This window comes from Cervus canadensis, chromosome 8 (assembly GCF_019320065.1).
Source record: "Cervus canadensis isolate Bull #8, Minnesota chromosome 8, ASM1932006v1, whole genome shotgun sequence".
Lineage (NCBI taxonomy): Eukaryota > Metazoa > Chordata > Mammalia > Artiodactyla > Cervidae > Cervus > Cervus canadensis.
The window spans coordinates 35,403,429-35,429,129 of NC_057393.1; the positions used below are offsets into that span (position 1 = coordinate 35,403,429).

Here is a 25,701-nt window from a genome sequence, read left to right on the forward strand (position 1 = left end):
TTTAAAAAATTTATTTGACTGCATTGGGTCCTAGCTGTGGCATGTGGGATCTTTGTATGTGGTGCAGACTCTCTAGTTGTGGAGCACAGGCTCCAGAGCATGCAGGTTCAGTAGTTGTGGCACAGGCTTAGTTGCTCCAAAACATGTGGGATCTTAGTTCCCTGACCAGGGATTGAACCCACATCCCCTGCATTGCAAGGCAGATTCTTTATTACTGGACCACCAGGGAAGTTCTGTTTAGTTTTCTTGACAATCAATATTTAGAATGCCTAATAGATACTTCTAGTAATCACTTTTTTTAAAGTCACCTCTGTTGAAGTCCCTTTAAACTGTTTTTCATAGTAAAGCTTTTATATAGTCAAATCACATGCTGCTTAATAATGGATAACATTTATTAGCTGATTTAACTTTCATTAGGATTTATATAGGTCATGTCTTATAAAGTGATAATTCTATCAATGAAAAGAATAGTTCTGAATGTAATAATATATTAGTTACACATAAAATAATTGATTTCAGACTTGGGAGAAAGGATGGGCATAGGATGACATACTTTTAAGCTGCTGAAAGTGAAGTGGTCTTTACTGTTCCATTATCAAGAGTAAAAAGTGGAGGAAAGAGATAAGCATTTCAGGTGGAATGACATTTAATATCCTTTTTCTTTGTTTCTTATATAGTACTTACATACATTATACATTCTGTACTGTATTTGCTCTTACATTAAGACATGTTGAGGAAAGATTTCTGGTTCAGAAAAGGATGTGAGGTATGAATCATGTTATGGGTTGAATTGTGTCTCACCTGAATTCCTGTTGAAATCCCGATTCCCAGTACCTTGGAATGTGGCTGTATCTGAAGCTAATAAGGTAAAATGAGGTCATATGAGTAGGTCCTAATCCAGTATGACTGGTGTCCTTAAAAGAGGAGAAAAGGACACAGACACATAAGAGAGAAGATGGAAGACCAGGTGAAGACGGCCATTGACAAGTCAAGGAGAGAGGCCTCTCGAGAAACCAGCCCTGCCAACACCTTAATCTTGGCCTTCTGGTATCCAGAACTGCAAGAGAATAAATTTCTTTTGTTTAAGACACCCAGTATGGGGAAGGTTTTTTGTTATAGTAACCCTAGTAAATGAATACAATTAATAAGAACTTTTAAAAAAAGAATTGGTGACTAGTTTCAGGATTATATTATTTTTAATTTAAAACAAATTGGCACCAAAAATGCACTTATCTTTGTCTTATTTTGCACTTTTTTTGAACTTTATTATACCCTCATGGCTTTCAGGCTAGCAGTGTATTTTCTTATGCTAGTCACAGGATAGCTTTCCTGAAGAGTCTCTGTTACTTGATGGTTTGATGAATGAAATTTGCTGATGTTCTTTTTTAATGTTTTCTTCAAATGTAGAAACAATATTTGTAATTTAGACCAGTTGGATTGTCTTACAACATTAGACATGTTTTGGACTTCTTGTCATCACCACCACCTCCTGAATCTTCTACAGCTAGTAAAAAGGAGAAAAGCAATATTATTGGGAGTCAGTGGATATATAGTAGTTTTTTCCTAATATTAGAATAACTATGTAGCCTAATTCATAGTTTTAACCTATATCAAGTACTAAGAGTTTGACCATTTTAAAACTTGACTTCATATTCAGAATTAGTCCATTTAGAAAATTAAATCTAATAAATGACTAACCAGTTAATGTCTCAGTTCTCAAAAGAACCACTGAACTATCCAGTCTGGGAATCTGAGTTGTTGCTTTGTGTTGCCTGGAGATAAAGTAATATTCTTAGTTTACAGAGACTTCTCAGTGTAGTAGGAAGAAAATTCAGAAGTAATTTTTTATGCAAATAAAGTATAGAGATGCATATCCAATATACCAAATACTAAATCTAAAAAAAAGTCAGGAACGATATACTGCTCATTGTAAAATTGGGATAAAGATTAACTGTACTGAGAAATAACTTTTTGCTTTTCACTTGCTCAGTAAAAATAACCATTTTTGTTATCTTTTTGAAGCTCAGCTCAGATCTTACTGCTTTCATGTTGAAATCCATCCCTCTAAGGACTTCCTGTTGCTGTCTAGAGGACAGATCCATAAGGAGGCCTTCAGGGTAACACACCCATCTGGCAGAGCTGCCTGCATTCCTGGCTTCATCTGGTATTTTACTCTGTTTGCTCTCTAGACTCCAGCTACACCAGTTTTCAAGTTCTTCAAGTGCACCAAGCTTATTTCCACTTTACGGCCTTTGTGCATATTCTATTCTTTCCTCTCCTTTCCTTTAAAACTCTTCCTCCTTTCTTTGCTTAGAAAAAGCCTGTCTTCAGTGTAGCATAAACATCCTTCAGGAACGACTTCCCTGATGCCCCAGGTATGCTGCTTCTGATAATTATAGTTAAATAATCGATTTTTCACTTGGTGCTCCCCTACCAGGTGGTAAGCTCTATGAGATAAGGACCCCATCTTTCCCCAGGGCCTGCCTAGCACAGGGCCTTGTACAGAATACACAGCCACTAAACATTTAAGTGAATGTATATCCCAGAGTCAGGAACTCCTGTTTTTATTCTGTTGAAGGATATCCTTAACCCTTTAAGCAAAATGCTTTCTCCCTCTGAATTCTTTAAAATATCACTAAACGCACGAACCATCTAAAAAGAATGTTGCTTATTTTTCTTTTAACAAGGCCTTTCCAGACAGAGATGGTTTATTAAACAATAAGAATTTCTTAGAAAACCTTTTAAGTCTGGAGCTCTTGAGACAAAATACGAAATGATGACATTAATATTCCACTTTCAAGATGACATTTGAGTCATCTGATGAACTAATAGGTGATGTAAGCATCTTAACAGAGGCTTTCTGAAGATTATGTTAAACCTAACTGAGTGACTTCAGGAGTAGAAATTTCATCAGGATAAACAGCACTACAGAGAAACATCTGAGGCACAGAGTCTTAGGGTACCTTCAAGTCACCCCACTCTGCTGGCCAGCTTTACTTCTAGGGCTTCCTTAGATCTGGAAATGAGGCTGGAGATCTGTAAAGCTTTCTCATTATAAGGAGAGGGACATTAAGCTCAGAGAGGCTAAGCAAGATGCCCAAAGTCTTACAGCTAATACAGAATGTTAGGACTAAAATTATTTTCTCACCTAAACCTGATTGATCAAACTAATCCTATGGTTTTCATATTATTTCTTAAAATTCAGTATTCTGCAGAGGTACCTCAGGAGCCACTTTATTGAGTGGATGAAGAAACCTAGTCCTAACCCCAACTTCAACTGGACCAAGCAATTCCACTGGGAATTATAAAGTAAGATCTTGTTCAAGGGGATAAAAGCCCTGAAAACCACTAATCAGCTTCTAATAATTCTCAGTCTGTGGGCAGTAAAGCAAATTTCCTGTTTGCATTTACTTTTTATGCTTTTGTCATGTGAGATTAAGCTCTGCTGGACTTACAGCTACTTTAGAAGAAGCCAAAACAGATTCCATCTAACCTTTTTCAGTCATATTTCCTTCTTCCTGCTTTTTCATCTCTTCAATTACCTTCATCTTTTCATCATACTCATCAGCTAGGGATTTCCATTCCACTCTGTTGTTTTGAAGACCATTCAGCATAGGTGTGATTTCTTTGTGAAACCGTGAGAACTCCTAGGGAGAAATTTGGGTCAGAAACTACTTAAATCATTTGGTTCATTTTCAGTACCTTTCATATGCAGAGAAGGAGCCCTAAGGAATTATTACAGTGCTCAGAGCTGTTAGGATGAGATTAATTCAGTACCTTGAAAGTGGGAAATGTAGCTCTTGTCTTTCCTGCTCACCTAAGTAAGTTTATTCTTAGTTCTCTCACCTTTCATTGCATCCTTGAAGGAAAGATAAGGGTAATACCTCAAACTACCTTGGAGAAATGACGACACCCTTAGTGACTTTCCATGAGGGATGAGAGTGACTTTGATTTTAGTTACAGTTTGAAAGAAAAATTCTCATCCAGAAAATGATATATTTCACTCAAGTAATCTATTTACTTACCTTATATACAAAAGTACAGACAAAGTCAATAAATCCAACTTGAAGTTTAGGTAGTTCATCTTTTTTGTTTCTGTCCATCATAGGCTAGAAAGAGAAATAAATTCTTTAAAGATAATTTTCTAAGATCCAGTGGACAAAACAGACTGATTTGTATCGATAATTTTTAATCAGTAGTGCATTTTTATGTCAAGGGTTTTACAATGGGTTGTTGCTGCAGCACTGTTCTCTCCAGATCTCCTTGTTCCCAAAATTCATTTGCAACCAGGAGTGCTACCTGCAAAGAAGGAGGACATGATTCATGAAAGTCATGGTTCAGACTTATTAACAGAGAATTTGCATTTTATCATAACATTTTATCCTTAAATGAGTAACATTTAAGAACAGAATTTATAATTAATGCTTGAGATATTGTCATACCATATGTTCTTTGGCTTTAAAATGATATTATTTACAGATTATATTGAAATGTGCAAGGGGGATTTCTCTTCCTACTTCAGTGTGATAGACTCATTCTGGGTGTGCCAATCTCCTAGCTGCTATTGTCACCACCTCTCAACAATAAAAAGGGGAGAAGGGAGGATGTCTAATTCCATTTCATTATGATTCAAGCTCCAAAGCTTCCCAGATCCTCCTCTTGTCCTGCTTATCATCTGCCAGCATCTAGCGTGTATCTGCCTGTGTGTTTATGCACATACATGCACAGCTTAGAACACGACTTCACCTGATTATGTTGTGGGGATATTGAGAGTTAATTTATATGGTTTTTTAAAAACCATATTTATCAAGTTTGTTGAACACCTTCTAGCTGCCTTACATTGACATGATCCAGGCTTACCAAGAGGAGTTAAGATGTGACCTTGATCTTTAAGATGCTTACAGTCTAATGAAGTCAGTCATGTAAAGAATGTGGAAAGTTCTATCATATCAACACTATCAACTGCTGTGGATCAAGGAGAAAGATAAGGGAGATTGCATTTATGCTGTATCATCAAAGAAGACTAGTAGTTTACCAGTAAAGAAGAAAGGGAAGACTTTGTGCAGATAAAGTTGAATGTTTAGGGCTTGTGTGAGTAGGAGCTTAAGAGTGTGAGGCAGTAACATGGGAAATAAGAGAAATAAATTGGGGAGTGTGAGTTAAGGACAGGTAGCAACAAACCATGTATGCTTCACTGGGAAGTTTAACTTGATTCTCTGGGCCAGTAGTTCTTTTTCTTTAAGCCGTATGGTCCCTCCAAAGTGCACAAGTGGTACAAAAGTGGATGCCAAGAGAGATTATAAAGTACAGTAACTTTGCTTTTTCCTTTTATAAAAAGTGATCTATGTACAACTTTTTGTGCAAGGAAAATAGACATTGCTTTTTTCTTTAAAAAAAGGTTGAAAATCTCCAGCAGTGGGGAGTTTAGAAGGCTTCTTAAGCAAAGCAGTAGCGAAGCAGAGCTCTATTTATAACCATTCCAGCAGCAACTCAGAGAAAAGTTGGAGAGTTCATCCTAAGAGAGGATCACTTAGGAGGCTGCCACCATAGTTCTGATGACAGAGGGAAGTAAGAACTAAGAGGGTGGCAAGAGTGATGGACAGAAATGGTTTTGAAATGAGGGAGATGGACTCAAGCATGAGCCCAGGTTTTTGGCTTGGGTGACTATGTAGATAAAAGAATTGAGGAGGAAGAGCAGGCAGTCGGTGAGGAGGGAGCACAGGTATCTGGTTTGAAGCCCAGCTATTCTATCTTAACAGATACAATCCACATTTACAGTTGAACCCAGGGAATTCTGGCCTCTTCTGCTTAGGGTTTTCCCTATGAATTAACTGAGGGAGAATTCTTTCATCGATTAGTAAGAAACCAAGTGGTAAGCAGATGGCCCCCACTCATTCCCCACACTCCCCAAGGGTGAGGAAGACCTTCCTTAGAAGACGCCCTTAAACTGAACCTGCAGATGGTGCTGTCTCATGACTGACAGCACACCGAAGAGACTAGGAGCAAAACCACCCTTGAGGGATGAAGGCACTAGTGATTCATCCTTGCCTATCATGCTTTATCTCCTCTACTAAAAACCCAGACACTCCATGAATAATTTTATGTAAACTTCTTACAGCCTGTCCAGTGATAACAGGAATTCCTTCCAGAAAGCATTTTCTTTCTAGGTTCCTTCTGTTTCCCTTGTCCTGGGCCTAACCAGATGACCTACTGACATTTGTGAGCTCTTGAAAGCTGTTTGCTTTTCTTCTCTAACAGAAACCCAACAGGGAACATTGTACTTTTTTGTCTTAACTTCTTAACTTCCTTTTTCTTCTTTGTAAATTATAAACTGATGGTCTCAGAGGACAGGTCCAGGGTAATGAAGGTAATTGCTTTTAAAATATAGAGTCATATAATTGGTTATAATTAAATTCTGAGGTTGCCAGATACCTTCACATTCACTGTCTCATGGCGCCTAGGCAAAGCCCGAGGGCTTGACAGAAAATGGAAACCACTCACCTGACTTTGTACCTCCCAGGGCTTGGTTATAGCTGACAGATCACATGCAGTCATCATCATCGCCCTGTGAAAGAAAACAAAACATGTTTAAATAGAAATATAAAACCAAGTTATTTTTGCCAAAAGCAAAATAAAATTTGATTTCTCACATGATAATCTCTTTTTTGGTTGGATCAATGGTCACATATTTGATGGCCTCTTCTTCAGTTTCCATTTTTTCACAGGCATCAACAATTTTTTGAAACATGGTTCTCTTCCTAAAAAAGAGACAACTGTGCAACAATTTTAGCATATAAGACCAGAGGTTTAAAGTGTCTTTAATATGTCCTTTCAGGTTTCATGTTTCCACTTTGCATCAGTTGTCCACATTGTGGACCTAGGGAGGAGAACAGGGAATGGCTGTGTAACCTTGATACAGAAAGGGTTTAAGACAGAAATATCACAAGTCAGAAAGGAAAAAAAAATTAGTAAATTCAAATACATTAAAACTAAGAGCTATATGTGACAAAAAGAGATCATAACAAAGGCCACAGGCTATGATGAGACATTGTAAAGTATAAAACTAACCAAATATTAGAACCTAAAATATATGAAAAGGTATAAAATTATAAGTGTGAATAATAATAATCTGTCTCACGCTCTAACAAATATATTTAAATATGCCCAGATCAAGAAGAGAACAGATATGGAATAATAGGAACTCTTGTAACACTGCTGGGAGGAGTTTAAATTGGTGTACCTACTAAGGAGTGTAGGAGTTTTGCCATGTGGTATAAAATTGAAGATATGCAAACCTTCCAGCAATTCCCATATGTACTTTACAGAAACTTATATACACAAACATATACAATGTTGGCAGTGATGAAAAATTGGAAATAATCTAAATGTCCATGAATAGAAGAATGGCTAAATTAATTATGATAAAAATTACACAGTTGAATATACATTTAAAAAGAATGACCTGGATCTCAATTTACCACCAAGCTAAATCTTCAAAGTATTGTTTGAAAACAAGTTGCAGAAAGGTATATACAGTATGATAACCATTTATGGAAAATTTTTAAACAATAATGCCATAGAAAACATGAATGGTAAGGATGAATACATAACAATACCAAGACACTGGTATTTGTGAAGGAGAAGTGGGGTGGGGGGGTGGCGTTCATGATGGAGTGAGTACAGAATGCCTCGATTATACCACTTTGCTTGAAAAAAGAGATCTAAGAAAATCTTAGCATTTGTTGAATCTGGGCCATCACTATTTGGATATCACTGTTAAGTATCTGCTTTCACGTTTGAACTATTTAATAACTGAATTTTCAATGAAGGATTGGAGAGGCACAATTTAATACTGCCCAAGTTGTTAACTATTTAGACCCTGTAACTAGTTCACTTTGTCCTAATGCATTTTAAACTTTATAGTTCACTGACAGGAAAATGTACAGAAGCTTGGAGTATCTGGTCTCCTAGGTAATCATCATCATTATAAATAGGCTAATGCCTCTGCTGTATGTAACTCAGAAATTTTTTTAGTTTGTTCATGTGCATCAGTATCACTAAGATTTTTCAGCTCTCGGACTCTGGCAGAATCAAATGTCTGAGCCTGCAACCCTAAATACCAGACTGTGAACTATGATGAATTCCCCAGATCAAAAGGCACCATGTAAGGTTTTATAGCATCACTGTTATGGCAGTCATCTACCTTGATGCAATTTCTTCAGATAACAAACTAATATTAGGGGCTTAGCTTTTTAAAATATGTTCCAAATGTCCAGTAAATCCACCATCAGGCATCTTAAGGGTATTTATTGGTAATCCAAAAAGAAAATGAAGAAATGTGTCTCTAAATAAATGTCTTTTAACTTTAAGGCAGTGGACCATGGAAGGCAGCACCACACAGAGTATAAGGGAGTTCTGTACTTACTTGAAATATAAAGCCAGGTCAGTTGCTATTATTGCAACTTCAAACAAATGAATAACTGTTTCATACTGGCGTTTATTTAGGTTCTGGAAGATGTTTAAACTCTGTAAGATGAAAATTCAAAATAAAGTGCCGTCATTAATTTGCCTTTGATTCAACAAACAAACCACCCTATGATGCTTAATAAGAGCATCTTATTATAGAAAGAAGATAAACTAAGTCTTACTTTTCTTGCTTTCAGTTTTCTCTCTAGAGTTAAGTTACCTCTCTACTTATACTTTGAGTAAGATAATTTAAACTCTTAAAATAGATTATTAGCAAATATTCATGTAATCAATATAAGTTTTCTTCCAGGACCACTTCAATAAAAACAATAGATTTAAATTTTTCTGTAGTAATTGAGAAAGTTTAATAAAGAATATCTGTTTTTTGTAGTGGTTTTTGCCATACATTGACATGAATCAGCCATGGATTTACATGTATTCCCCAACTAATAAAAATAAATAAATAAAATTTATTCTCCAAGCCACAAAAAATAAAAGAATATCTGGCATTTGTCCAATTGTTAGACATGTTGAATTACTTACCAGATAATTTCAGAGTGATTATAGAAACTATGGGAGAGCTTTCAGAAGCTGCAGATTACAACAGTACTCACACATAGAAAAAAGTAAATCTTCCAAGTTGTTTTTAAAATGAAGTCTTGCAATTCTATTTTACAATGACTTATTTCTACCTTTCTTCAAAGAGTTTCCCGCTAACAGTCCCCTCATACATGGATCACCCTCAAATTTTAGTGTTCCAGAAAACAAGAGTGTAAATCTGGGAGTGGTTTTTAAAAGATAAGATATTCCAAAAAGAACATTTTTAGTAATACAGGCCAAAGACAGATGTGCAGTGACAAATGAAGTCAACAGTTAAATACAGGAAAATCCCACTGGAAAGGAGGAAATAGTCTGTTCACCTGTATAGAGACAGAGGCAGCATAATGTAGAAAAGAACACTGGGTCAAGCACCAAATAACAACAGCAGACACCTAATGCCTCCCACTCCCCAGGCACTGTCCTAAGTGCTCTATGAAGACTCTTAGTCTCGCAACAAACGACAGCATATAGAGGTTAGGAAACTTGCTCAAGGGTCAACAGCTAGCACACAGTAGAGCCAGGACAGCAGGGCAGTACACCGGCTCAGTAAGCAGCCCGGGTTCAGTTCCCAGCTTCCCCACGTGGTAGTTGCAGTGTCCTGGACACCTCATTTAACATCTCTAAGTATTTGTTTTCTCAAATGGGGATACTATCAGCTGCCCTGCTAACTGCCTGGCACTCAACCTGTGATCAGTAAATATTTGTGGAATGTTGATGCAGATTAGATAACTGGGAATGCATTTAAGAACAGTAAATTGCTACAGAATTTAATTATTGCTATATCATTATTACTGGTAAGTTTTGAGGTTATCCCCAGTTTAAAATAGAATTGCAAAACCCAAGACCAAATATAGCTCTGTCATTCCAGGAGACTGAAATACTAGAAAGCAAGAAATGGACTAGAATTATGTGTGCATAATACAGCCTCCACTTAGGTTATCTTTTTATAACTTCCAAGTCAAGAAAAATGGCATTTTACACAGCAGTAATAATGAGTTCATAATAGCAACTACAGCTAGACTTTAAATTGATAGAAGACATGGCAATTGACTACTACAAACTATAATAAAAGAAAACTTATCTAGATAAAAATCCATGTCTTGCTTGAAAGAGAAAGTCCTCAGCAGCACCTTGGGCGTAATCTCTGCTCCAAATCTTCGGGATATAGGTTATTTTTAACTGGTCTGGATTGACCAGGAAGAGGGCAAAGTAAGTGGGCCATTTGGCATTTAAATCCCACTTAACCTTCCCTGATTTGGGTACACTGGTGGCCTGCCTTTGGATTGGTGGTGACCCTGTGGCATATTTACATCAGTGAGTCATTGCCCTTATCTGTTCACTGATACATGTTATATGTTTCCCAAAGTAACGTGTAGTATGTAATTCCAACCCATACTTTGTAGATCCAGTAGCACTTACAGTCATTCTTGACTGCTGTACTCAGGAGAAAAAAGGGAATCATGTGTGGAAATGCCCTAAGTTTTTAGGCAAATTATTAGTAGCACACTTTAATCACTTTATATAAGTCATTTTAATCCTTATTACATACTGAAAAAATCTGCTAAAATAGTGGATCTCAGGTGTTCTCACCACACACAAGAAGATACTATGTTGATTCACTTGACTGTAGTAATGATTTTACTGTATATCCATACATCAAAACATCATGTACACATTAAACATGTAATTTTTTTAAACTAAAAAAGTCAGAAAAAAACAGCCAAATAAAAACATAGAACGGGGAGAGGGGACACACAAGGCAGGCTGCCAAATTGAAATAAACAATCCCTTACGATAGTCTTTGTCTCTACCAAGTGCCAGACTGTACAGACGACACAACCATCAACCAAAATTATCAGTATTTTTTATGCACCAATTACTTTTAATACATGTTGATTTTATTTTTAAACCTGGATACTTTGCTATTTGCTAAATATATGTGTGTGAGAAAAAAGCTGTATATATAGAGGAAAATAATACTGCTGTACTCCATTTAAGTCATACCTTTTTCTAACCCAGAACAATAAAACAGCTCTATTAAAGCAGACAGAATGGCAAACATTCTTTGACTTCACAAAGTAAATCAGTGTTGCATTTTTTAAAAAGATGACACACTTTTAAAATTAGTATACTTAAGAAAAAAGGGTGTACATTCGACTATCCAGTACTGCTTCCTTTGTTGATAGCACAATATTCCTGATTTTCACCTTTTTTCCCTCATTTTTACTGTACAAGTCTCTAATTGAAAAACCCTTTCTTAATTCAGTATCATTTTTTTATTTTCTCCTTTCCTTCTCTCCTAGCAAATGTTCTTAAAAGAAGAGCTTCTAAGTAGTTTCTTTTTCAGCCATGGATATAGATTCACATAAAAGATCCTGTTTCTGTTTTATGTTAGTTACTAGAAATCCCTTGACCAAATCTGTGGCCCATGTCTAATAAATATTTATACCTCCCACTGTACACATTGTGGGCCTGTCCCATACTTCGTCTTATTTTTATCTTCCCATTAGCCTTCATTTTTTCTTTAATGTTACATGTATTTTGGGGAGCTCCATTAAAAACTTTTTGGAACAAGTTGAGGATTAAACATATATACATGCATGCAGTTGTTTTTAAGTAAGCAAAGACAGAGCCAGTAATCTTTTAATTGGAGCAAGAGGTCGTAGAATGTAGACAGGGCACAGAAGAAGGAAGGATGTCCCTCAAAAATCCAATCTGACACACACAACAGCAGCAGAGGATGAACTGCTGAGGGGAAACTATTCTGACATACATTTGCACTGACTTCTATTAGTCATCTGTGCCAAAGAGAATGCTTTGGGTAAAAAGGAGTGAAGGCAGGGAGGTTGGCAGCAATGATCAGATCCTAACACAGACCCTGTATCTTCACAGGCTTGCTTAACATAAGCCTTCTCAATTTCTGGAAAACCCAAATCAAAGAGGTGAGTTCTCCAGACCAAAGAGATAGAATTGGTGAGACAGAGTTTGAATAAATAGAAAGCTGAGGCTGTCCTCAGTGCATTCCTGCCCCTCCCCTCACAGCAGATGGCAAGTTCCACTAAGGAATGAATCGTTTTCAGAGGAAAACAAGTGTAAAACCTCTGCATAAAGACCACAAGAACACAAAATAGCCTATGGATTCAATGCGATTCTAACCAAAATACCAAGTTTGTGGATGTGTGTATGTAAATTTGACAAAATTTCTATGAAAATACAAAGGCTTAATAAAAGCCAAAGCAGTCTTCAAATAGAACAAAACTGGAGAATTTATACTGGAAGGAAGACTTTATTACAAAGCTATAGTAACTAAGATGACATATTGACAAAAGAGACACAAACTGACTAGTGGAATAGAATAGAGAATGCAGAACCAGTCCATTATAATCAGTTACCTGGTTTAGGACCAAGGTATCACTGAAATGAAGTGGGTCAATAAGTGGTGCTGAGTCAACTGGATTTTCACATGGACAGAAAAAGTATCTTGATCTCTACATCAAACCATATATAAAGGTAAGTTGTAAAATGATTGTGGATCTAAATGAGAAACGTATAACAATAAAATACCTTCATAACCTTGAATAGGCAAAAGACAATACTATACAACTAAAGAATTAATCTTTAAAAAATTGATCAAATGGACTACATTAAAATTAAGAGCTTATTTTCACCCAAATCCAATACTGAGAATAAAAAGGCAATTCACAGGGAGAAAATATTTGTAATACATATTTCTGATGAAAGATACATAAACCAGAATAAAGAATTCCTACAAATCAAGTTGAGAACAAAGGTAGTCCCAAAACAGAATTTCAAAAGGTTAATATAAAAAATTGTAGTTTATGTGTGTTAATCGATGCTATTTAATTTGACACAAATCAGTGCATCCCCCAAGTGACTAAAATGAGAAAGATGGAAAGTGTCAAGTGTTGGAGATGATGGAGAGCCACTGGAACTGTTGGTGAAAATGTATATTAATACAACTATTTTGGAAAACAGCTTGTCAGCATCCACTGAGGTTGAGCATATGCTCACCCTATGGCCAAGCAATTCTATTTCCAGGTACATACCAAACAGAAATACACCCATGTGTTCACAAAAAGACGCACTAGAGAGTCACAGCACACCACATGTAACAACTCTGAATCAGAAGTCACACAAAGGTCTTGTAGTAGTTGACTGAATATGTAAATACAGTGCGTGACTGCACATGCGTACACACCGAACTAAGAAAATAACAATGGAAGAAAGGAACACAAAAGGCAAATGAAAAATACATCAAAGGAAATACCCAATGGAACATGAAAACTTCATGCTAATAATATCTATAGTTTGAAAACCATAAGAATTCAAAGGAGATTGTAAGACAACAGTAAAATTAAAAATAAACTAGCAAAACTAGTAGTAGAATGAGAAGAATGGAATTGAATATAAAAGCAATATAATCCACAGTAAAGCTACTCAAATAGAATAAGCAAGGGACAGTCCACAGTCTTGAGGAAATTAAAGCAAAAAGGAAAAAGAATAAATCTATTAAAAATATAAAGAACATAATATAAATGACAAAGAGATTCGACATACACATAATTGGTATTCCCAATGTATTAGAAAAGTGTTCAAAGATACAATGGAAAAAAAGCTTTCCTGAAATTAAAAAAAAAAAAAAAATGGATTCTGTGGATATGTGTAACCTATATCAAGGAAAAAATAGATGCAGAATCACCCAGACATTCAAAGTTACTAAAATATGAAGAATTAAGAATTATATGAACATCTATGCAGAAAAACAAAGTCACCTGCAAGGGAGAAAATCAAATCAGCCATTTATACTTCTTTAACACCAAAAAACACTGAGGCAATGTCCTCCAGTTTCTGAGGAGAAAGTAATGACCCAACAACTTTTATATTCTTCCAAAGTGACTTTCAAAAATGTAACAAACAGATCTTCGTAGGTGTGCACTTAGCTTAGAGACTGTGAAAAACTACCAGATGACAAAAATCTAACTAATCAAGATATGAGTCAAAATAAAATACACAGAAATGGACAAGCCAAGATAAAAAGTCTGAGGCTACGTATCAGGCCCATAGAAAAGTAGAAGTTGGAGTAAATAATTATGCCTCTTTGGTCTCAACCACAGAAGAGAGATGACAAAGGGAACACTGTCATCTGGAAGTAAGACTGTGGTTCCAAGGCCTCTGACCTTCAGAAGCAGACCTATGACCACTGTGGCAACACCGCCAGGCAGAAGAGGAAATGTGACTGGAGTTGCCAAGGCTACAGATGGAACACCACCTAGGCCAGGTGAGTGAGGCACCTACAAATGGTATACTGAAGATTCAGGTGTGGATTCTGGGAGAACACCTAACCCAAGAGAGCCGCTGGGGCAGCATCCAGTTCATCTTAAGGATTTCGACCATTAGTCATGCAATAAATGCTCTGGTTTAAAAAAAATATAGACACTTAAGGAAATTATAAGTTAATTGTATAAATCCTGATAACAATAAAAAAAATACTGAAAATAAATAGCTTACAAAACAGAAGTAGAGATGTGGGAAGCAGTGTAAGTATTCGAATTTCTCATGTTTTATATCAGGGAGTTCAGAGATGGTGAAAAGGTAACACATAACCACTGGTTATTGATTTTAGTGTTCTCTAAGAACTAATATTTCTTGTGATTAAGGACACAGTTCTCTGAAGTTCTGTAATTCCTTCCCTTAAAAAATGTTTCTTCCATTAAACTGAAGTAAAATTAAAATCTTCATTTAAGACAAATGCAAGGCCACTCAGCAGTGAAAAGTAATGAATCACTGCTGACTCATTCGCTCAAAAGGAACAAATCACAAAATTATTGTTCTGAATGAAAGTCATCGTCACAAAAGAGTAATTATTGGATGACTGCATTTATATAAAATTCTAAAAGGTTCCAACTAATCTGTAGTGACTAAAAACATTTCATTGCTTGCTTTGGGCTGGGAGGGGAGAGAGGCATAGACTACTGGGGGACTGCTAGCATAGACTACTACAGAACTGAAGTGTTCTGTATCCAGTGATAGACTACCAGAGAGCAGTCTCCTTTGTCATCCCAAAGGAGATGACTGAAGTGTTGTGTATCCTGAGTGTGGTGGGGTAAAATCTATCCAAGTGTAGGGATAGAATTCATAGAATTTGTATGAATAACACATTAAAGGGATGCTGCTTATTGTTCAAACATTACACTTCAATAAACTCAATTAAATAGATAACTCTAACAACAACAAAAAAAATAGTTCGGATAGTGAGATCCCATTTTTCTAACATTGTTTTTAACCATCTTGCCTATATATAGTCACAATGGGCTACAATGAAGTTCATTAAATGTTAATGAAATGTCCTATTTCTGAGTGGTAGGATTTAAGCAATTTTTAAATATTTATCTTTAGAATGTTTCCTATTGCTTGAATTTTCATAGCAGGTATATGCATGTAATTTTTACAACCACTACTGTCATTAATTTAAGATATCTATAGATGAGTCTATAATATTCCATTTGTGCTTCCAGGGAATTGTGCTGGAAACGTGATATAGAGACAGGCACACAGAACAAGAGAGGAGGCCTCCATCCCAGCCAGCCCCACTCCAACTGGGCCCCCACCTGTTCAGCAGGGCTCACCTGCCCATAGAGTCTAACGTTGCTCTCTACCATTAACAGGCCATTTTTGTTCTCTTATTGCTATGAAAATGGCACTACACGTCTAAATTTGGTGTAGCACACCAAAATAGAAACGGCTCCAATTCATCCTGATGAGGACTCTCAGGGAGGTGAGTTCTAGTCTTCAATGTGGTACATGTTACACCCAAAAGGGAAGACTGCAACATGTTTGTGGCTGGCTGGTGATCATACACAAGACACTTAATTTCTTCTTCATTCCTTCTTTGTATAACATGAAGTCAGTATGAAAAAGCATAAAGTTATAAATTTTATGAAGAAGTTCTGAATAATGAAAGTATTCTGTTATTTATGCTAAATAATGCATTTTGTCATTCTGATAGTACATTGTTGTATTAAAGTTTATATTCTGAGAAATTTGGCTAACAAGGGTTTTAACCCCTATTCATTATGTTAAAGGGTGGATTTCTGACTAGTTTAGAATACAGACAGTTCTGTCCTCAAAGCAGGGAATCCAACTCTACTGGACATAAAACTTGATAATATACAAAACACAATGAGTAATGCCTACAACATGGCAAAATTGCTAGATAAGGATTTGCCTTATGTAAAAAAATTAAAGTTTTAAATATAAATATTTCCTCCATACAATAAATAAATAGAAGAACTGTACTGTCTTTCAAAAATGTGAAAACAACATCTGATGTTAAAATTTCATTTTTTCAGCATTCAGTTTGCCTGCTCATAAAAAGCTCTGTGATTGCATTTATTGCCTAGTGACTCTATTTACAACCCTAAAAGTCTGCAATTAGCAGGTCAAATAGCATTGTAGATAGGTCCTTGCCAAGGTGGCATGGATTACTAGGATGCACTATTACTTTTTAAAAAGAATAAGCCTTTATCTAGCCATGAAAACCAGTTCAGACTGCAGAGTAAATAACATTAAAAAATTAAGATGGGAAACAACAACTCTATTTTAAACTCTCAAATCCCAGAAAGTAAAAGCATATGAGCTACTAGGAGCCCTTCCAAACTTAAGCATTTAAACATTTGGCTATAAAGGTTTTAGAATATATTTTGCATTAGTAGGTAAATGTAAAATTAAATAAATTATTTTTGATACTACCTGCCTGTGGTATATGTAATCAGCTGGATATATGGAAGATCCTTACTCAAAAATATAAAACCATCCCAACCAGTAAAGCAAGACCCTTAACAAATTGGGTGGGTAACAAGTCACTATTATATTCATGAACTACTTTCAATTCTATTTTTTCCAACTCTCATAGAATAGATATCTTCATTCTTTTTATGATACTACTGCAGGAACAGGTCCTAGCTACACATGAGAGTTATGAAAATTCTTATTAAAAATCAGATTCCTAGGTCCAATCCCCAGGGAGCCTGGTAAGTGGGAGATGAAGCCCAGGATGTGTTTTTAACCGCCTGCCCACCTCTGCCCTGTGAAATCGATAATTCAGTGCAGTTGGTCTGTGTCTCCCTGTCTGGATGCTGCATCAATCACAGGCTATTAAAAACATTTAAATCATATGTCTGTTTTCTTTTTCTACTTTTCTGCCTAATTGCCCTTACAAATTTTCCCACTTGGCTTTTGATTACCTAGAAGAATGTAATATTATCTCGAAACTTGGACATGTTTCCTTGTACCCCTTCCCCTGAGCCTTTAATAAATGATTATTATCAAAAGTGAAAAAAGCTCCACTCTCCCGAGGGCTTATTTATCCTAATGAGTTTGTGTGATTCTAGACAATTTCTCTGTGCAGACAGAAGAATGTTCCCTTCTATCTAACAATGATTCATTCTGGGTTAGAATCTTCTCAGATTTGTTCTCAAGCATAACTAGGTTATATTCAAAACTTTCCCAACAAGCCTATATACTCTTTAAATAAAATCGATAAAAAGAAAAATCTTTTTATTGAAAGTTAGTAGTACATGATATTGTATAAATCACAATGAATTCAGGACCAAGCTTAAGCCACTTCCTGTGAAAAGTTCCCTGATCCCACCCCTCTTCTCTCCTATGCCCACCCACTCCTGAATGGGACAAGTCCCTCATTCACTCAGTGCCTCTGATGGCAGCTGTCTGATCTTACAGCCTAATTTTCATGCCTACCCCCAAACTACCAACACCTGACTCTCTCAAAGATACAGACAATACCTTAACAGTACATACCCTATGAATAAGAAAAGCAGCGGCTGTGTAGCCTCCTCTTTTTACATTCATACATACCGAAGGTACACAGAGCCCTCTCATATTCATCATAAACTTTTTCTTCTTACTCTACAGACCCACAGAGATTCTGTGACTTTTCATAGCTCTTTCCTCCTCTATCTCAGCTACTTCCATTTTGATTGTTCAAAAACTATCGCAATATATCAATTTCTATCAGTTGACTTCAATAAGGGTATATACACTGTCAGCCACCAGCATTCAGGATCATCCTCTTTCTAAGCATTCTCTGTGGGTTAGCGCTTTGATCCAGAGCTTGTGAGCTGCCCTAGAGAGAGACCCATGTACCTCATCCTGCAGCAGCGTCTTACTGTACTCCAGGTGGTGCCTCTCCAAGATGGAAGAGCCGTGAAGCCTTGCTAGCGGAGAAGTGGACCTAGGAGGAAAGGGGTCATTTCAGCTATTTAAAGATGACACATAAGATCACACAATACAGAATCTTTGCAATCTGAGGATTTTTTTTTTTTCATGTCTTCCCTCTCCCCTAATGACTGTGAAACAGTTGAAACTAACATATTGGAAAAGAATTTTTAGATTTAGAACAGAAAAATATGCTCTTTAAAAAAAAATCTTTTTTAAGAAAAACCCTAATTTGTAAAATGCATAAAATGATTTAATTGCTTGAACTACAAAGTTTCTCTCACAGAAAAGGAAGAAGGTCAGCTCGCCCATCGCTGATGGGACTCAACCAGACTCCCAACACCAGGCCAAAGCAGAAGTCTGGGATGTGGTCTCATGTTTTCTGCAAACCAGAGACGAGATGCCACATCCCATTTGGCTACTCTCTTTTCATCTAGGGCAAGTTAGATTTGACTGTTTGGGACTTGTTTCTTCATCAGTAAAAGAGGGGAACAATAGTACCTCCCACGTGGGAGGGCTATAAGGATTCAAAAAGGCCATAGGTATCAAGTTCTCAGCGGGTCTCCCAGTACGCAAGTGCTCAATAAACATTCATTCCTTTGAAACTGAGCGGAAGAGAGCTCAGTCATTGTCAGGAAACCTCCATTCAGGAATGCGGAACAGCCAGCACGGGCTGGAGCTCTTAGAGGAAGATGTGGCTTGCCTGAACGCAGACTGGGAATCCCCTCTTCAGAGCAAAGCCTGATTGGTAGAGTTGCTGAAGGTGAAAAGTCCCTGTTTACTTCATTGAGTAAATTTCTTGAGCATCTACTATGTAATTTCAGACATACAATTTCACGTGATTCTCACAGCAGTCTTTGAGAGGTCAAAATTGTACCCATTTAACAGTTAAGAAAGTGAATCTCAAATACATTAAGTGATTTACCCAAGATCACTCAACCAGGAAGTGTTTGGATCCCACAAACCCAGATCCCAAAGCTCATTCTCTCTAAAATGTCTCACTTCCTCTGGTACCTTGTAGGGTAGTGGGTTATGTGTAGATGAGGATATAGTGCGGCCAAGGCAGGTAGAGCTTCTTAAATGTCCTATCAAGGAGCTAGGTTGGCCATGGCACTGCTGACAAATTTTCAAAGTGCCAATGACATAATAACAGTAATAATAATAATACCTGATAATTATTAACCACCAAGCACCAACCGTGAGCTGACTGCTTTGTATGCATAGCCTTATTTAATCTTCACAATGACCTTAAGTGTTAGGTAGCATTATTACAATTCTTATTTTCCCAATGAGGAACTCAAAGCTCAGAAAGTTTAAATAATTTGTGAACTCAGTGAATACAAATCTGTCTGAGCTGAAAGGCTGCACTTCTTTTCTTAGCCAAGAGGGGAAGGTGGTGATGATGTTAAGATGCAAGGTCAGCTGGTGGAGGCACAAGGACGAGGGACATGAGAGGTAGCGAACCCAGGAAGAAATGTTCTCTAGCTTGAGTTGGGGGTGTCACCCAAGGGCGTACAACTGCAATCGAAGATCAATGCACCTAAAGGTATGAATTCAATACTTTGATGAAAAGAAGTTGAAAAAAGAGTGAAGGCATTTACAAATAAGGCAGGGGCACCAGAACTATCGATGTGGCAGCATATGTTCACTTACTTCATCTGATACAAATTATTGGTGCCTCTGTGGTCAATGTCATGGCAGAAGGCAGCAGCAAGCATGGCAAAGGCTTCAAGGTCTGTGTAGTATTTCTTCAGTCTTCCTGTCTAAAAGAAGACATATATTCACTTACATTAATACATTATGCAGCATGTGCAGTGAGGCTTGCCTCTGATGGAGAAGGGGGTCTGCTGTGTTTTTAGAGCAAGCTGACTTTCTTTCCTTTTTGGTCACACCACATGGCATATGGGATCTTAGTTCCCTGATCAGGGATCAAACCTTGACCCTTTGCATTGGAAGCATGGAGTCTTTACCACTGAACCACCAGGGAAGTCCCAAACTGGTTTTATTTCTTGTAGCTCATTCTGGGCAGTTACAAACCTAGCAGGGAACTGAATTTTTTTCCTTTAAAGACCTAAGTACGTGAGTGTCAGAGTTATAATCCAGTCAAGGGCCCAGGGATACCCACATGCCCTAGCATCATCTCTAGAGGATTTGGGGATTTATGGGATTGTATCCATGAATTACAAAATTACAGATCTAACGTGATAGCCTGTATCTATTCTCAGCACGTTCAGGAGGGAGGCACGCAGGTTTTCACCAATTGCTGCGCTCCATACCTACCATCAGCAAAGTGAACATGGTCTGCCCCACATTAAACCCATGTCTCCAGTTGTGGTACGTGACGGCCCGGTACCCCTTCCTCACCGTGTACATCCATCTGGTGAGAACCTGCCACCAAAGAAGACAACACCACTCAGACTTTGGAACAGAATTCTAAAGGTTAGAAGGTCTGTGACAACCTTATCTGAAAAGATAGGATGGCCTTGTTTACAGGGTTTAAGCGGATATATTGACAAAGTTAATGATAATTTAAGATCCACACTGCAGGGAATCTTTTTGAACCACAGGTAATTTTACGCAGTGGAGAACTGCCACAGAATCACACCATATTTTAAATGAAATACCATCTAACCTCCACGGGTACTTTGAATTTCTCCACCACATTTATTTCAAAAAACAGCCGAAGTCCACACTTAATCAGTTCGTGCTCTGTGATGGGCAAGTCGCTGAAGCGGAATTCATACAGGTCTGCGGTCCGTGGGTCCGGCAGGTCCTCTTTCTGTTGAAACAGGGACCAAAGGTTCCAGTTTATATTCTTTTTTATCCCTTTAGTCATACACAAAATTACAACGCAATGCCACATGCACTCCCCTGAGCCTCTACATACCCAGTACTGAGTTATGCCCCTATTATCCTCACAACAAACCTGCACAATGACCCTCAGTTTCCAGATGGTTAAACTGAGGCTCAGTTATCCTGAGAAGCTTTCTAAGTGACGGCATTCAATTCCAAAGCAGACCCCAGAGGCTACTTTCTTTCTCCGATGCAAAATAAAATGTTGAATTACAGCAGCCTAACCCATTTTCAATACCCAACTTCTCTTTTTTCCTCTTCTAGAAATATTTGGTAAACAGTAAATGATGGCTTGACTCAGTTCTATCGTATTTTCTTTACCTGTTCAGTGATGCTTTCCCACTAGTCTGTGGGTTCCCTAAGGATGGAATCATGGTCTGTTACCTGCTGTGGTAACAGAACCTGAGAGCTTGTCCCACAGAGGTGCTTGGTTAATGTTCATTGAATGAATGAATGAATGCCCCCCAGTGTCCTGGTACACACGCAGACATCTCATTTAACCCACTCCTTGTCAGGATTTAGGTCTAGGTGAAAAAACAGTTGAACTAGTCACATGGACATGGCTTGGGAAACAAAAATGTGGATCTTGCCTTTAAGGACTTAACTTGTTGAAATGGTTAAAAATACAGACAGTGAAAGGTGAGATTCTGGAGGGCTGATGTGATAGACGGCAGGGCAGAGACAACCCCACAGGAAGAAAGAAGCAGGCGAGGAAAGAAGAAAGCAAGCAAGCATCACACAGTCAGCTGTGTGGCCCAGCAGACAGACATGCAGGAGCAGTTCAGTTCAGTGTGTTCACTGAGCCCATAGTAAACCCTTAATACTGTGCTAAGGTCACATCCCTCAGAAAGTTCAGGTTTGGCCAGAGGATGAGTCATGTTCTATTTGTACAAATTTCAACACATAATGGAATATGGCTCTTTTAAATACAATTATGGTATCTGTTCACCTAACCCCCAAGTCAGAGCTGGCCCTCACACCCTTTCTTTGCAGGATCTTCCTGATTCTCAAGGAAGAAGAACCCCCTCTCCCCAAGGCCACTCTTAGGTGGTCACTTTGGGCAGAGATCTCTCTCCTGCAAAGCAATGGTTTTGAGCCAGGAAACTAGTGTTCAGTTCTGGGTTGGGGTTAGCTACACCAGTGTTCTCATCTGTGAAATGCGGATAACAATAGTAACATTTTTGTCTGCTGTTTTAATGAAAAAGCAGTACCAATTTTATTCTCATGTGTCAAAGACAATTAGAGGGGATTCATCACAGGACCCCTAAGGAAAGTGAAAGTCGCTCAGTCATGTCTGACTCTTAGTGAGCCCATGGACTATATAGTCCATGGAATTCTCCAGGCCAGAATACTGGAGTGGGTAGCCTTTCCCTTCGCAAGGGGATCTTCCCAACCCAGGGATTGAACCCAGGTCTCCTGCATTGCAAGCAGATTCTTTACCAGCTGAGCCACAAGGGAAGCCCCTAGTAACACTTCCCAAAGCTCCTTCCTCACAGGGCTTCTCACGTCCTCCACTGTTCCTTCTTCTCATCACTTTCTCTCCGTCCAGAACTCCCAGATTCCTTGCCCATGGAGGCTCTTTATGCCTTTTGTTCATTTTTAATCATTCAACAGACATTTATTGGTTCCTATTTGTGTTGTAGGCATTACAGATAAAACAATGTCACTACTCACTGAAATGCACATTCTTGTGGGGAGAAATGGAAAATAAGTACACGTAAAAATCAGACCATTATGGGGTGCGGTGAGGGGTGCCCCATGCCACAGAACCTCCCTGCTGGATGTCACCTCTGCCCTGCTGTTCTGAGTATTATGTAAAGATAAAACGTGAAAACATTTTTTAAAGCATTACAGGGTCAGTCACACTAACGTGTAAGTGTGCATTTTTAGCAGGAAACAAAGACATTCTCAGAATTATGACTCCCAGGCCCAATTTGCAGTTATAGGCAAACCAATATAATAATACTATAATACAGAAATCACAGGGTTTGAAGAACAGCAGTCATACAACAGTGATACAGAGAGGTTGATAGAAATAAAGGCTTTTGCTTAGTCTGAGAAGTAGGACCTCAAGCACCAAAGGCTGGTTTTCTCCTCTTTGATGGAACCCACAGCTGAGATTGAGCATGAGAGGCAGAGAGCACAAGAGACTGAGGGAAGCCACCCTCTCTGTAACTGTATGTGTGTAACACGGCCCCGCCGGCCTCCTGCATCCAGGCTAGCTTGCTCCCTCTGCTCCAGAGAGACCCCTGACCACCTGATCGGGCCACGTCCCGGGTCCCAGTGTGCCAGGCTGCCTTGCGTGGTCTTGCCCCATCTCCCTGCCAGGCCTCACGGGCTGCTCCCCTCTCCACTCGCTGGGGCTCTGGCCATACCAGCTGGCTTTGGTCTCCCTAATGTGCTGTGTCCCCCTACCCTGGCCTGGACTGTGCCGCTTTCCCTTCTCATCTCCAAGCCGCCATCATCACTCTCTGCCCAGCCGCTCCCGCTTCCCCTTCAGGCCTGCACGCCATGGCCTTCATCTCACACTCTATCATCTTCCGTGAGGAGAATCAGGCCCTTGGCCTCCCCAGGGCCCTTGGTGCTCACGCCCTGTGAACCCGTCCATTCAAGGCAGTGCCATTGCTTGTACTTTTTGTCTCTCTAATAAACAAGGGGTTTCTTGAGCCAGGTAGGAACCAGACCACATTATCTTTTGCCCTGGGACTTAACAGTTTCTTGTATCATAGTGCATCTCAATAATTAGTGAATGAATGAAAAAAAAAAAAACCTCAATGAAGTGGGATGTTCTCTCTACATCTTCTACGGTCTGGTAAACAGGAGCAGCAGGGCAGCTGTGAGTGACCTGAAAAGTCTCAGGAAGCAGGGGGAAGAAGGGGGACAACTTTCCCCACTTCTTCTGCCCAAGTAGCACTGCTGCTTCCTCAGTCACCAGCACAGGCACACGCACCTGCTGTTACACCTATAAAAGAGGGCCACGCCTTCCCTGAACCAAGAATTAAAGTGCATCCCTGGAGAAAATCATGGTAAGTGAAGATGCATATATATTTATGCCGCTTGGAAATTATGCCAAGATAGTTTCAGAGTACCCCTCTGAAATACATGTTTGTATCTCAAGTGGGGCTTCCCTGATAGTTCAGCGGGTAAAGAATCCACCTGCAATGCAGGAGACCCCAGATAAATTCCTGGGTTGGGAGGATCTGCTGGAGAAGGGATAGGATACCCACTCCAGTATTCTTTGGGCTTCCCTTGTGGCTCAGCTGGTAAAGAATCTGCCTGCAATGTGGGAGACCTGGTTTTGATCCCTGGGTTGAGAGGATACCCTGGAGAAGGGAAAGGCTACCCAATCCAATATTCTGGCCTGGAGAATTCCATGGACTATATAGTCCATGGGGTCGCAAAGATACATATATATATATATATATATATTTATGCCACTTGGAAAGTATGCCAAGATAGTTTCAGAGAATCCCTCTGAAATATGTGTTTGTTTCTTGTTATAGGCAGCAATGATTTAGGATGAGCCTTAGAACATATCTTATATTCAAAATAAGCCATTTTGTTGTAAAGCTATTGATTCTTTGCCCATTTTATTGCTTTTCCATCATAAGGCCCTTCCCTCCTCTAAACAGAGAACTAGAAAATTTCTAACATGTCATGAATATCAATTAAGGCTTTGTTTTACAAAGAAGATGAGTTTTGTCAGCAGAAGGAAAGGTCATCTTCTGGACTACACGTGAGAGGAAAGTGCTCAGAAGTTAAGTCAAAGAGAGTGAGAGAAGGAGGAAGAGCCTCAGGTGACACGAAAATATGCAAGGTGTCAAAACATAGAGGTCAAAGGCCACTGGCTCTGTGCTGGTACAGCCAAGGGCCAGGATGGGAAGACAGAGCTCATAAAAGATGGAGATGGGGAAGGCGAGATATTCAGTTTATCTTAGCTCAGAAAAAAAGAACACAGATCGGAAAGGGGCCGTGGAAAACAGGAAAGGGTAGTTAGGGAAGCAAACAAATGTGACATTACTTCAGTTTCAAAAAGATTGTATTCAAGCCTCTGAAATTCAAAGGTATAGGGGCCTTGGTAAATATCCCAGGCTTTTAGTTGGGATCCCAGAGGGCCACTCTCTAGAAATATAGATTCTACCCGAGTAGCAACGGCAAACCTAAGACAGACCATCCCTAACAAACTCTAAAGCCAGCTCTTTTACCTGCCAGAAGAAAACTTAACCCTCTGAAGAGAAAGATAACATCACCCAGGGCCCCTCCAAGTTTTTATCCACAATGTCTGGTTCTCAATGAAAAAATTATGAAGTATGCCTTAAAATGATCAAATGACTAAAACTCAAGGCTATGGTTTTTCCAGTAATCATGTATGGATGTGAGAGTTGGACTATAAAGAAAGCTCAGTGCTGAAGAATTGATGGTTTTGAACTGTGGTGTTGGAGAAGACTCTTGAGAGTCCCTTGGACTGCAAGGAGATCCAACCAGTCCATCCTAAAGGAGATCACTCCTGGGTGTTCATTGGAAGGA

General features: G+C 38.6%; 1 protein-coding gene and 1 long non-coding RNA gene across 2 annotated transcripts in view; one reads left to right on the top strand and one right to left on the bottom strand.

Annotated features, from left to right (window-relative positions):
• Positions 1-1,367: 1,367 nt before the first annotated feature.
• The window catches only part of PDE6C (phosphodiesterase 6C), a 50,813-nt gene continuing 26,479 nt past the window's right edge, over positions 1,368-25,701 (bottom strand). The window contains exons 14-24 of the mRNA XM_043475954.1: positions 20,954-21,100; positions 20,602-20,709; positions 19,975-20,084; positions 18,250-18,337; positions 8,426-8,526; positions 6,651-6,758; positions 6,502-6,565; positions 4,225-4,299; positions 4,026-4,109; positions 3,494-3,647; positions 1,368-1,504 (exon numbers count right to left, since the gene is read on the bottom strand). Of these exons, the coding sequence (XP_043331889.1) occupies positions 1,443-1,504; positions 3,494-3,647; positions 4,026-4,109; positions 4,225-4,299; positions 6,502-6,565; positions 6,651-6,758; positions 8,426-8,526; positions 18,250-18,337; positions 19,975-20,084; positions 20,602-20,709; positions 20,954-21,100 (1,101 nt within the window). The 3' untranslated portion in view covers positions 1,368-1,442. The remainder of the gene's footprint in view (positions 1,505-3,493; positions 3,648-4,025; positions 4,110-4,224; positions 4,300-6,501; positions 6,566-6,650; positions 6,759-8,425; positions 8,527-18,249; positions 18,338-19,974; positions 20,085-20,601; positions 20,710-20,953; positions 21,101-25,701) is intronic.
• On the top strand, positions 1,449-17,467 carry LOC122446128. The gene is made up of 4 exons (XR_006270782.1): positions 1,449-3,309; positions 11,959-12,008; positions 14,202-14,365; positions 15,603-17,467. It is a non-coding gene; the product is annotated as an uncharacterized LOC122446128 (long non-coding RNA).